At 45.0% G+C, this 13,781-nt stretch overlaps 1 protein-coding gene across 6 annotated transcripts in view; it reads right to left on the bottom strand.

Moving 5' to 3' along the window:
* The window catches only part of LOC129813042 (fermitin family homolog 2-like), an 84,237-nt gene that overhangs the window by 39,865 nt on the left and 30,591 nt on the right, over window positions 1-13,781 (bottom strand). For all 6 annotated transcript variants that reach the window (XM_055865181.1, XM_055865182.1, XM_055865183.1 and 3 more), the window contains exon 3: window positions 7,602-7,835. In XM_055865181.1, the coding sequence (XP_055721156.1) occupies window positions 7,602-7,835 (234 nt within the window). The remainder of the gene's footprint in view (window positions 1-7,601; window positions 7,836-13,781) is intronic.

Genomic DNA, 13,781 nt, shown 5'->3' with positions numbered 1-13,781 from the left:
GAAGCATCATGCTGTGGGGATGTTTTTCAGCAGCAGGAACAGAGAGACTAGTCAGGATTGAGGGAAAGATGAACGGAGAAAAGTACAGAGAGAGATCCTTGATGAAAACCTGCTCCAGAGCTCTCAGGACCTCAGACTGGTGCGAAGGTTCGACTTCTAACAGGACAACGATCCTAAGCACACAGCCAAGACAACACAGAAGTGGCTTCGGGACTCTGAATGTCCTTGAGTGGCCCAGCCAGAGGCCAGACTTGAACCTGATCGAACATCTTTGGAGAGACCTGAAAATAGCTGTGCAGCGACGCTCCCCATCCAACCTGACAGAGCGTCAGAGGATCTGCAGAGAAGAATCTGAGAAACTCCACAAATACAGGTGTGCCAACCTTGTAGCGTCATACCCAAGAAGACTCAAGGATGTAATCACTGTCAAAAGGTGATTAATTTGCAAACATTTTTTTTTTTTAACTGTTTTTGCTTTATCATTATGGGGTATTGTATGTAGATTTATGAGAGAAAAAAATACATTTTAGAATAAGGCTGTAACGTTACAAAATGCAGAAAAGGTAAAAGGGTCTGAATACTTTCTCAATGCACTGTATCTCCCTCTATCACTGGAGTGTCCCTGCACATTGTAAATATGGTACTGGAATTGACCCTGTATATAGTATGCGTACTGACTTGGTGTTCTAATTTCTATTTTGTTGTCTCAGTATTACCCTGTTATTGATTACTGCAATGTGTTAGAGCTGGAAAGAAAGGCATCTGACTGTACTTGTGCATGTGACATTAAAACTTGCAACACTAACCCAATCCAGAGACCCTGTTGGAGTGTTCAATATGAGAGAGAGAAAGAATGAAATATGGGGATAGCCAGAAATATAGTGAGATAAAGAGGGGGATAGAGAGAAGTGTTAGAGCCCAAGAATCAATGGGTTGTCAGAGTTTAGCTTAAATCACAAAAACATAGCCTTGTAACAAGGTTAACCCAATCCAGACCAAATGGGTCACTGCCCTGGTTTACAGATCTTTCAACTCCAGGCCTCACATGAACCACACCGTTGACTTAAAGAATTAGAATAGGAGGTAGGCAAACCCAGCACAAAGACAACATGAGAAAGACAGAGAAATAGAAAGAGAGCGAGTTGGAGAGAATCATAGAGAGCTGTGCACAAGGGGGGGGACTCCAACACCCCCCTAACCTTCCCCAAACGAGAGTGGTGAGGATGTGTATTCGACTAACTGCACACGTACATAGAGCTGGCACAATTAACAAATAATTGTGTAACCGACGATTATGGATGAAGACCATCATGAACATAAAACAGATAAATTAATAATAAATCATTTTGGGGGGTTTTGATAGTTATTTGTTCCACAAAAACCTGACTGAAGACGGGACAGCTGGGCATTCGTGCGGTTGAGTCCGTTTCCGCAGTAACATGGCCTCTTTACAAGGTGATGAAACGTTGTTACTCCTTGCTGAAAGGTTAGTGCTATACGGTATCATTGGTACATCTCTAAACCCTACCTATTTTAAATTTCAACTTCAAATGGGGTAACGTCAGAGTTGTGAGGTCCCAATAATCCCAGATAACAAGTTTGTTTCAGCAAGGGTCCATGCTAACGCAAACAAGCATTTGGCTGCCTAGGCAACATCCCCCTCCCTGCAGCAGCAGCACATGCAGTCAGGAGAGGAGAAAATGTGCAACATTAAAAAAAAAGCTAACAATTAGAAAAATGCTATTCAAACAAGTATACCGGTGACCGGTCATTTCACTGACCAATAACAGTCATTCAAAATTCCATGACCGTCACAGCCCTACACGTACACACACTAAATATGCTACAGTGTGAAGTGCAGCAGCTCCTCTGATATCACACAATGTCCGTGTTTAGCAGCAGTCACTAAATAATGAGCTGGTTGTATTAACAAACAGCGTATGTCATAACACCATAGACTCTAGCCTAGCACTTCTTCACAACATACTGGATGAGAGACTAGCTGAGAGGCAACAGATGGCATAAACAACTACATATCAGATCTTGTGAGTCTGTACATGCGTGTGTATATCAACAGACTAGCTGAGAAGTAAACAGTCACATTGCAGTTCACAGTTTGAGGGTGCGTGTGTAGGACTGTATCTCTGTGTGTGTGTGTGTGTGTGTGTGTGTGTGTGTGCAGATGCAATTAAACTATGCTGGGAGCTCCTCTGACAGACACTGCAGACCTGATATAATGACTAAAACAGAGCTGCATACTCCTCTCTCTGTGTTGGCTGAGAAGGCCAGCGAACCATCACTCAAAATTCATCTCCAGCGTTCAGGACATTTTTGGGACGGCTCTGAGGAGCTGGCTGAATCTGCCAGAATGCATCTGGAAAAGATAGATGTGCAATGTCTAGATTCTAAAAGCACAGCTGGAGTAAATGGCTGCGCTGTTTTTTTTCTATGCTTCTACTCTCATTTAAGAGATTAAGAGATGGGTGGTTGTGACTTTGGAATTTAAATGTCATTTTGTTCTATATTTGCCAGTTTTAAAACTCACTCCCTATTTTCCATTGCTGGGGAGGAACATGTGTAGGATAGAGGGAGAGTAGTTTGTTTAGTTTGTGTTACTATAGCAAAAAGCACTAAGGGTTTTAAGAAGTACCAGATGGTAGCTCACTCTCCCCCTCTCTCTCTAGCCTTTCCTCCCTCTACTTCTTCCGCTCTCTTGCATTGCAGCACAAGCCCTGTGCCCTTATACAGCCATTTGAGTGCAGGCAGGCTACCTAGCCGTAGCACTGCTGAGCACAGAGGAGTGAGTCAACAAGTGTGTCAATAGGAGTTGCACCAAAGATTCAAGTTCGGTTGTTACCCACATAACTGTTTGGTATTGGAAATGGCTATGATTGCTACCTTTGACCCCAGCACCTGCAAGAGATGGGCTGAACAAGGGAATGGACAGAGCCCTTCTTTTCATCAGTCACATGAAAGGAGGAGAGGAATGCAGGCCCCTGATGCAGCCTGCCAATACTGAGAAGGAGGAGAGGAGCGGGGGAGGCAGAAAGAGGATAGGGTGCAGGACAAAGTGATAATGTCATACCAACCAGAGCTCTGCAGGTGGTGCTGAAGTTGACGTAAGACACTGAACTACGGTCAGTTTTGCATTCTATGCACTAATATGACTTGGGGTAGTTGAGCTAATCCTAGATCTGTGGCTAAGGACAACTTCTACCCAGAGCCAAACAGAATGGGGTACCAGAGCAAGGCTGCAAAATTGATAAGTGGTTCAAAAACATGACAGTCACAAAATAAGAAACATCTTAAATCAAATCCTTTTGACAATATCCAGGGTGTCAGCTCAGCAGTAGAGTAGTAAGAATAGATGACTCATCGCTATGGGAGTGAGACCCACCACACAGAACCATTTACATTTTAGCAGACACTTATCCAGAGCGACATATGCCCTTTCTGCATTATGACTAGGGACAGGAGCTTTTGTGGATGGACAAACTAACAATACAATGTTAATAGATTGATATTCAAGCTAGTGTGTTAATTGTGGGTAGAAATAAAACTGAGGTCAAACCAGACTTATATTTTATCAACATCCAGGCCTTGACACTTTGGACAGTGAACCAGACCACGGTGTGATGGTCCACAAATGAACTGGACCACAGTTGACCGCAGTAAACTGTTGATAGAACGCTGGTCAACTACACCAGAGTACAGAGCCTGGGAACTGACATGTACACCTCTCCCTCTTCTATCCCTTAATTGATCTATATCTCCATCCAACCCTATCAGTTCCTCGCTCCTTCCCTCTTGTCGTCTATGCAGCTTCCCCATAGGCCACTTCAGGGCAGGGCCGACCTAAAACACAGTGACAGGACAGTGACAGACTCTCAGCAGCAGTCTCTATAGAACCAGGCAAAGCCAGCGCTGAGCAGAGTGGAGAGGGTAAGTGAAGCAGGCCAGCCAGCTCTAAGCAGAGTGGAGAGGCTAAGTGAAGCAGGCCAGCCAATGCTGAGCAGAGTGGAGAGGCTAAGTGAAGCAGGCCAGCCAGCTCTAAGCAGAGTGGAGAGGCTAAGTGAAGCAGGCCAGCCAGCTCTAAGCAGAGTGGAGAGGCTAAGTGAAGCAGGCCAGCCAGCTCTGAGCAGAGTGAAGAGGCTAAGTGAAGCAGGCCAGCCAGCTCTGAGCAGAGTGGAGAGGCTAAGTGAAGCAGCAGGACTGACAAACACTAACTGCTCCTCTAGACCGTCCCATTGGCCAGAACAGACTGCTCCTCTAGACCGTCCCATTGGTCAGAACCTGGTAGAGACTAAGACCTACCTCTAACACCTCAGGCTGCCAGGTCAGGTCAGCTCCCACAGTCAGTCATGTACAAGTCAGATGTGATGGCCAACATTTCCTGGCGGTCTTCCTTGGTGGAATGGAAGAGGCTTCAGCCTGCTGTGTGAGTGCTTGAGGGCCCTATAACAATCACGCTCTCGGTGTGCAACACCTCCACTCTAAACAAAATCAGCATGAGGGAAACAAATACCTTATCGAAGAAGACAGAATGTTACCATACATTTAAACCAGAACCAGGGAGTGTCTTTCCTCTTATATCAAGAGGTCACTAGCTATAATAATAGTGCATCAATCCGATTCATTTAACAAACCACCAGTAGGCTAAAGCAGTCCACTTCCCTACACCCATGTGTAGCCCCCATACTGGGCTTCCCTCTGCAGACAGACAGGGTGGCAGAGATGCGCAGCAATATTTTTGCTGAGACTGATCTCGCCGTCTCTCCTGTGAGGCAGACGAGCCGCACAACCGTGTCATGGTTGACACCTAGTCTGTCTCCCACTATAGATCAGTTTTACACACCTGGCCCAGGTCTGTCCTCTTGGGCAATATGGGGTTGTAGCACTACTGGCACACAATGCCAGCATTAGAGAAATCAGGAAAGAACATTTACTAGATTGGCTCAGTATGAAGGATAAACATGGTATTTCACCATCCAAGTTATGAAAACGTCTCCCCTTCACTGACTGAGACAAGCCAAATAAACAACATTGTGCAGAATCACAGAGCTGCCAGTGACTCATTGATAGTACTAAGACAGTTAGAAAGCTGGAGCAGAGTGAAGGGGTCATTTTACTACGGTGTTCTGATGAGTGGTGTTCTACGGTGTTCTGATGAGTGGTGTTCTACGGTGTTCTGATGAGTGGTGTTCTACGGTGTTCTGATGAGTGGTGTTCTACGGTGTTCTGATGAGTGGTGTTCTACGGTGTTCTGACGCATCTGGTAAAGGGGGAAAGAGAGAGAAAGAGAGCGGGAGAAGAGAGAAAGAAGGGGAATGAGAAGTAGAGAGAGCGAAAGAAAGAAAGTGTTTGGATGTTAGCAATGTGTGTTCATAGTGTACTTTGTTTGTGACGGGAAAAAGATAGAGGGAAAGAAAAGACAGAACTCCCTGTGGTGAAGGACTGAACTTGGTCTGCACCAGGAAACAGCTACTGCATGACTGAAAAAAAAGACCAAAAAAAAAAAAAAAATCCCCTGCCTCCAAATCAATCATTATGAGGAAAGCAAGAGATAGAGAGGGGGAAACAGACAAGAGTGGGAGTCAGTCTGAATGGCCAGTGTCTTGTACAGCTGCAAAGATAATACATCTCTATACCCTCTCCGTCTCCCCGTCTGCAGTGTCAGCCAGTTGGAAAGGCCTCCAGTCTTCCCTTCTTGGTCCTGCTTATTCCTCATTTCATTCCCCATGCTGTGAAGTGCTCTGTCAGTCACACTCACAGGAAATTATTAAACTGAAAGTTCCCCAGATAATTAAATAGTTCCAGAAGAGGTCACCATAAGAATGATATGATTGAAAACTTCCCAGAGAGACGCATTGCGTGTACCTCCCCAGCCACCGTAAGTCATGCGCCAAGTCAGCCAAGAGCAATTTGTCCTGAATTTCTCAAAAACTAAAACCAGATTTATTGTGGCAGAGGTAGACGCATTCCTAATGAGGACTGTACAGCAGAGGTGGGGGAGGGTGCTGCTACTAGCCCTTTTCATTTAGTTATTCAGCCATCTCTGAATAAGAGTCACCCAGTTTATTTATACTCCAACAAATGTTATTTGTCCTTTCTCATTTCAAAGAAAAGGAATTCATAGAGGGCCTCTTTTTGCCTTTATAAATAAAAGATCCCGTTTAGCAAAATAAAAAGCAAGGTTCCAGTGCTACCTGGAAGAGCCAACCATAACAGTAAAACAGCCATACCTCCTGAGCCGTGCCTTCTGAACAAAGGCCAGAAAGTGCCTGATGGAGGTTTCATATATAAATCCTCACCTGCTGTCTTCATTTGAGACAGAGGGCTCTGGTTGGAGCCGACATGGAGGAGTGACCGAGATCCGTGTTACAAGGTCAGGAGGGCATTAGGCTCCGATGTTTGACCTCTAACATTAGCTGACAGGGCCATAGATATGGATAGAGGAAGGCTGTCTGCTGACCGCCCAGTGGTCGTCAGGGGGCAGGGCCTTAAGGGCTAAATCTAGACAGTAGTGTGTGTGTGTGTGTGTGTGTGTATGGGAGACAATATCCCTCTCTCTGAATGTTTGAGTCATTCAGGTGCGTTAGATTGATAAACTTTGTTGACTAAACATGATTCAGACAATTTTTCACAGCTGTAGTTCAAGGACAGGACAGAGGCAAGGTGCCTGAACAGTCCGCGTCACCTCTCCTGACAGGGAGCGTTGATTGCTGATAGCTCAGGCTCTGTTTGATAAACACAACAAAAAGCTCAAGGAAAGAAAAGAGCAGCCGTAGACATGCCTGGCTCAATGGGAGGCGGAAACAGTTCCACTAGTTTACCTAAAATGATCAACAGTCAGTATTATGGCAAGGTTAGAAAGAGTACATACTGTACAACAGGGATCATCACCCGATTGTGGGGGGAGACTATAATTACAAATCATTTGTAGACTGCAAGAAGCCCAAACAGTGGCGCAGCGATCTACGGCGTCACTACAGACCCGGGTTCGATCCCGGCCGCAACCGGGAGACCCATGAGGCGACGCACAATTGGCCCAGAATCGTCCGGGTTAAGGGGGGGGGGGGGGTTTAGCCGGCCAGGATGTCCGTGTCCCATCGCGCTCTAGCGACTCCTGAACGCCGACACGGTCGCTAGTGGTACGGCGTTTCCTCCAACACATTTGTGCGGCTGGCTTCCAGATTAAGCGAGCTGTGTGTCAAGAAGCAGTGTGGCTTTGCAGGTTCGTGTTTCGGAGGACACATGGCTCTCGACCTTCGCCTCTCCCGAGTCCGTACGGGAGTTGCAGCAATCACGAAATTGGGAAGGAAAAAGGGTTAAAAAGTTTTTTTTTTTAAATAAAAAGCTTAAACAGATACGTTTGACCTAAACAGCATTTCAAAGTGTATACGATCACGTCTGTCTATTATGCGTGGGAATACTTGGGAACAGATTCCTTAAAGTCTTATGTTCAACAATGTAAATGCAAAAAATATATACTTTTTTTTTGCTCAGAAAACTTGGGGGGACAGGCCATCAGTTGGGGATCGCTACTGTACAGAACCATCGGTAGGATAGGAGCATTATTGAATGTTGACAAAATGACTTACTGAAAGTCTTGCAGATGTCAGAGACCGCCTTGAAGACGCGGTCGGAGAAGTTGACCTTGACCTTCATGTGTTTCATGTTGGGCAGCTGCAGGCGCAGCAGCTTGTGCTGGGGGGTGAAGAGGAGCCGGGCATCTGCCTGGATACCATACTTGTCCAGGGTCCAGTGGGTCTTCAGCAGCCACGTCTTCTTTTTCTCCCACCACAGGGCATGGTCCGACCAGTCCTTCTTCACATCTGATGGAGGAAAGGAGGGTATTAGTTTGTCAGTCCGTGACCAGCACAACATTTGTTTGTTGCAGTGACTAGAACAAAATCCTGAGTCAAAACACTTCAGAGCAGCTGAAACTGGAGGACAGTTTCATAACTATCAAAAGAGTTGAGGAACACAAACCTGTAATGTGTATGGAATTCACTGACTGGAATGACTTATGTACTGCCTATGGCCAAAATACTATATTCATTCTAAACGTATGAGAATAACAGGCTTCATGTGTCACTGACAGGGTGATGTGACAACACCAAATGTGTCCCTCACAGGCAGAGGGTCACGTTTATGACCAGGGGGGTGAGGTTGAGAGAGAGGGCTCCTGGGGTATTTAGAGAAAAAGGGGGTGGGGAACTCAGTGAGTAGGAGGGGAAGTGTTTGAGGAGAAGGGGAAGTGTGTGAAAGAGGTCTGCTGTTTGCATGAGGGCATTTCCATCAAAAAGGACCAATGAGCACCATCATGTGAAGTTTATAGGAGCATATCAAAATGAAAGCTAAGAGTCTATATTTTTGTGAAATGAAGGCATAGATTAAAAATAAAATAAAAAAATCCCCCCCCATCTTAAAAGCGACTGGGAGACTAGTCAGGATCAAGGGAAAGATGAGCGGAGCAATGTACAGAGAGATCCTTGATGAACACCCCAGTCTGAGGTCCTGAGCAGGTTAAGGTTCAGCTTCATAAGTAAAGGCTTTGATTTCTGGATTAACAGATGAAAAAGGGGTCTCAGAAAACATTACCAGAAAAGGCTTAAAAGGGTATCAGAAATATATGTCTACGTAAAGGCCCCAAAACACAATATCTACATATAGGCCCCTGCCAACTAATATCAACACATACACTGCTCAGAAAAATAAAGGGAACACTTAAACACAATGTAACTCCAAGTCAATCACACTTCTGTGAAATCAAACTGTCCACTTAGGAAGCAACACTGATTGACAATAAATTTCACATGCTGTTGTGCAAATAATTAGCAACACCCCCAATAAAGGAGTGGTTCTGCAGGCGGTGACCAGAGACCACTTCTCAGTTCCTATGCTTCCTGGCTGATGTTTTGGTCACTTTTGAATGCTGGCGGTGCTCTCACTCTATAGTGGTAGCATGAGCCGGAGTCTACAACCCACACAAGTGGTTCAGGTAGTGCAGCTCATCCAGGATGCCACATCAATGCGAGCTGTGGCAAGAAGGTTTGCTGTGTCTGTCAGCGTAGTGTCCAGAGCATGGAGGCGCTACCAGGAGATGTGGAGGAGGCCGTAGGATGGCAAAAACCCAGCAGCAGGACCGCTACCTCCGCCTTTGTGCAAGGAGGAGCACTGCCAGAGCCCTGCAAAATGACCTCCAGCAGGCCACAAATGTGCATGTGTCAGCATATGGTCTCACAAGGGGTCTGAGGATCTCATCTTGGTACCTAATGGCAGTCAGGCTACCTCTGGCGAGCACATGGAGGCCCCCCAAAGAAATGCCATTTTGATACAAGTTTTACCTTCTGTTAGTTTAAGAAATATTGCCTTATATATTTTGGTAACAGAATTACATCTTCTAATTCCTCTCCCTCACTGAGGGAGGACAATGAAAGTTCACAGAAGTAACAAGTAAATGGTAGTCCTACCAATTAGTTAGTGATTTTACTGTTATCAAATTTGGCCTACAAGCCCTCAGTCCAGCCTCTCAGCCTATTGCGGACAGTCTGAGAACTGATGCAGGGATTGTGCGTTCCTGGTGTAACTCGGGCAGTTGTTGCCATCCTGTACCTGTCCCACAGGTGTGATGTTCGGATGTACCAATCCTGTGCAGGTGTTGTTACACGTGGTCTGCCACTGCGAGGACGATCAGCTGTCCATCCTGTCTCCCTGTAGCGCTGTCTTAGGCATCTCACTGTACGGACATTGCAATTTATTGCCCTGGCCACATCTGCAGTCCTCGTGCCTTTAGGCATGCTGCAAGGAGGCATGTTCACACAGATGAGCAGGGACCCTGGGCATCGTTCTTTTGGCGTGTTTCGGAGTCATTCGAAAGACCTCTTTAGTGTCCTACGTTTTCATAACTGTGACCTTAATTGCCTACTGTCTGTAAGCTGTTAGTGTCTTACCGACCGTTCCACAGATACATGTTCATGAATTGTTTATGGGTCATTGAACAAGCATGGGAAACGGTGTTTAAACCCTTTACAATGAAGATCTGTGAAGTTATTTGGATTTTTACGAATTATCTTTGAAAGACCGGGGCCTGAAAAAGGGAGGTTTCTTTTTTTGCTGATTTTAAATTAGTTTACAGCACCTCAGATTGCAACCCATATAAATGCTTCAGAATTCAAGTAACAGACATCAACTGTTCAGATGAGACTGCGTGAATCAGGCCTTCGTGGTCAAATTGCTGCAAAGAAACCACTACTAAAGGACACCAATAAGAAGAAGACTTGCTTGGGCCAAGAAACACAAAAAATTGACATTAAATTGGTGGAAATCTGTCCTTTGGGTGAGTCCAAATTTAAGATTTTAGGCTCCAACCGCCGTGTCTTTGTGAGACGTAGAGTAGGTGAACGGATGATCTCAGCATGTGTGGTTCACACCGTTAAGCATGGAGGTCCGCAGAGAGAAGGAAAAGCAGCCAACAAGTCCTCAGCATACGTGGGAACTCCTTCAAGGCTGTTGGAAAAGCCTTCCACATGGAGCTGGTTGAGAGAATGCCAAGAGTGTGCAAAGCTGTCATCACAGCAATATATTTTGGTTTGGTTAACACTTTTTTGGTTACTAAATGATTCCATATGTGACATTTCATAGTTTTTGTCTTCACTATTATTCTAAAATGTAGAAAATAGTAAAAATAAAAACTGTTGAATGAGTAGGTGTCCAAACTTTTGACTGATACTGCATGTTTCACAAGTCTGGATAGCACAGTCCAGCAAGTAGAGCACAGTCCAAGACAATACAGTAAAGATAGTACAGTATATTGTACTGAACTATACATTACTCTGCTGTGCTGTATTGTACTCCAATGTGATGTCCACTTGTGAAACTTGTGAAACATGAGAATGACATTCATATCCATAATTATGCATTTCCGTGTAGTATAGATCAGGGACCATGACGTAATTACGCTACCGTAATTCCGTTACCGGGTGTAAATCCACTTCACTTACTTTAGTTCAGTAAGAAAATAGTTTCTTTCAAACTCAAGAGCCCATGTCATGGCTGACACCACATTCTTTCTGCAGAGCAGATATTGAACTCAGTTGCATCTGCACAGAAATTGTTGAAAAGTAGTCTTTGTGCAGAGTTGTTGAAAAACTGCATCATTTGTTTACCATTGAATTGCCCATAACACCGTGGGGATATCATGTTTAAACCTCAATCTTTGTTCCAGAGTCACACAGTGATCCCAGTAATGCCAGAGACATGTCACAAAAAAACCCTCTCACCTCCCAGTACACTGTCTGACGGGGGTTCACAATGAGTGTGTCCTTTGAGCGCTGTCTTCAGAAAGAAGGTGAAAACCCCAGGGATTTGAGGCAACTGACAGCAGCTGGTTAAGAGATAATTACTTTGCTTTCTATTCCAAACACAGTATTGTGATGACCTGTGTTCCCTTTGAACCTCTAATACCCCAGAAGCAGAGCAGAGCAGTTTTCCTGCTACTACACAGATGGAAGACGGACAGCCTGCACTATTAACTGTGTGTTTGTGTAAGACGAGTCTGTAATCATGACAAACCCATTGTGAGATTCTTCCCCCCCTCCTCATTTTTTTCTTCTTTTTACATGGATGACTAATTTACAGGCGTATCAGATGTTCCCCACAGCAATGACATCACTCCGGCATGCAACCAGAAAGCCACCTCCCGTCGGCCCCCTTCTCTTCCCTCATCCCACTCCCGCTCTCCTGGATGCATTGAGTGAAGCACTGAGTCAGTTTCTAGTGGGCTATGAGGTTGATCCAGTCCGTGAGTCAACCCCCCTATATCCTTTCCATTTCTACCACGCTAATCTGTTTCCATTTAGAACATCAACTCAGTCATTGTCATCAGACACTTCAGATCACTCAGTTCTGGTGTTTTAGAGCAGTATTATATATAGTAGGTTGGGAACCACGGGTGTGTTGAGACAGTCTAATCCCTCTTCGATCAGAACGACAGCAGGTTGTGGTTAGAAACATGCTTTTGCCCGTTTGGTGGGAGAACACAAGACACGGTTTTAGAGCCCACCTCTGTGGTGTCATAATGGCTGCTTTTCTACACAATCTGAAGGTATTGTGGTGCTCATTCAATGTATTTTGCTAATTTAGAGTATTTAATCTACTTCATATTCAGGACTTGTAAACTAGCCCATTAGGATTTTAGCTATCTACTACACATTGAAAGAGCAAACTACCAAGGGGGAGTCTGGAAAGACTTCATGTTCTCATCAAAATCCTAATGTATTATCATTACTCTGGTATTCGGAAAATATTCAGACCCTTTCACTTTTCCCACATTTTGTTACATCACAGCCTTATTATAAAATGTCCCCCCCCCCCCTCAATCTACACACAGAACCCTATAAAAAAAGAACAGAAATATCCCATTTACATAAGTATTTAGACCCTTTACTCAGTACTTTGCTGAAGCGTCTTCTTGGGCGTCTTCTCAGCCTCAAGTCTTCTTGTGTATGACGCTACAAGCTTGGCACACGTGTATTTGTAGAGTTTCTCCCATTTTTCTCTGCAAATCCTCAAGCTCTGTCAGGTTGGATGGGGAGTGTTGCTAAACAGCTATTTTCAGGTCTCTCCAAAGATGTTCGATCGGGTTCAAGTCCAGGCCACTCAAGGACATTGAGACTTGTCCCGAAGCCACTCCTACGTTGTCTTGGCTGTGTGCTTAGGGTCGTTGTCCTGTTGAAAGGGAGCTCTGGAGAGAGCTCTGGAGCAGGTTTTCATCAAGGATCTCTGTACTTTTCTCCGTTCATCCCTCAAATCCTGACTAGTCTCCCTGTCGCTTCCGCTGAAAAACATCCCCACAGCACGATGCTGCCACCACCATGCTTCCCTGTAGGGATGGTATTGGTCAGGTGATGAGCGTGACACTTGGCTATCAGGCCAAAGAGTTCAATCTTGGTTTGATCAGAGCAGAGAATCTTGTTTCTCATGGTCTGAGTCCTTTAGATGTCTTTTGTCAAACTCCAAGCGGAGTGTCATTTGCCTTTTACGGAGGAGTGGCTTCCGCCTGGTCACTCTACCATAAAGGCCTGATTGGTGGTGGAGTGCTGCAGAGATCGTCCTTTTGCAAGGTTCTCCCATTGCCACAGAGAAACTCTGAAGCTCTGTCAGTGGCCATCAGGTTCTTGGTCACCTCCCTGACCAAGTCATATCTCCCCCGATTACTCAGTTTGGCCAGGCGGCCAGCTCTAGGAAGAGTCTTGGTGGTTCCAAACTTCTTCCATTTAAGAAAGATGGAAGCCACTGTGTTCTTGGGGACCTTCAATGCTGCAGAAGTGGTTTGGTACCCTTCTCCAGATCTGTGCCTCGACAGAGCTCCGAGACAGGACTACGGACAATTCCATCAACCTCTTGGCTTGGTTTTTGTCCTGACATTCACTGTCAACTGTATATAGACAGGTGTGTGCCTTTCCAAATCATGTCCAGCCAATTGAATTTACCACAGGTGGTCTCCAATCAAGTTGTAGAAACATCTCGACGACGATCAATGGAAACAGGATGCACCTGAGCTCAATTCCGAGTCTCATAGCAAAGGGTTTGAATACTTATGTAAATAAAGGTATTGTTTTTTGATTTAGAATACATTTGCAAAAACCTGTTTTTCGCTTTGTCAATGTGAGGTATTGTGTATAGATTGAGGAAAACAATTCAATCCATTTAAGAATGAGGCTAACGTAATAAAATGTGAAGGGGTCTGAATACTTTCTGAATGTACTGTACATCTG

This window comes from Salvelinus fontinalis, chromosome 16, assembly GCF_029448725.1.
Source record: "Salvelinus fontinalis isolate EN_2023a chromosome 16, ASM2944872v1, whole genome shotgun sequence".
Taxonomy (NCBI): domain Eukaryota; kingdom Metazoa; phylum Chordata; class Actinopteri; order Salmoniformes; family Salmonidae; genus Salvelinus; species Salvelinus fontinalis.
This window is presented reverse-complemented; position numbering and strand designations above follow the sequence as displayed.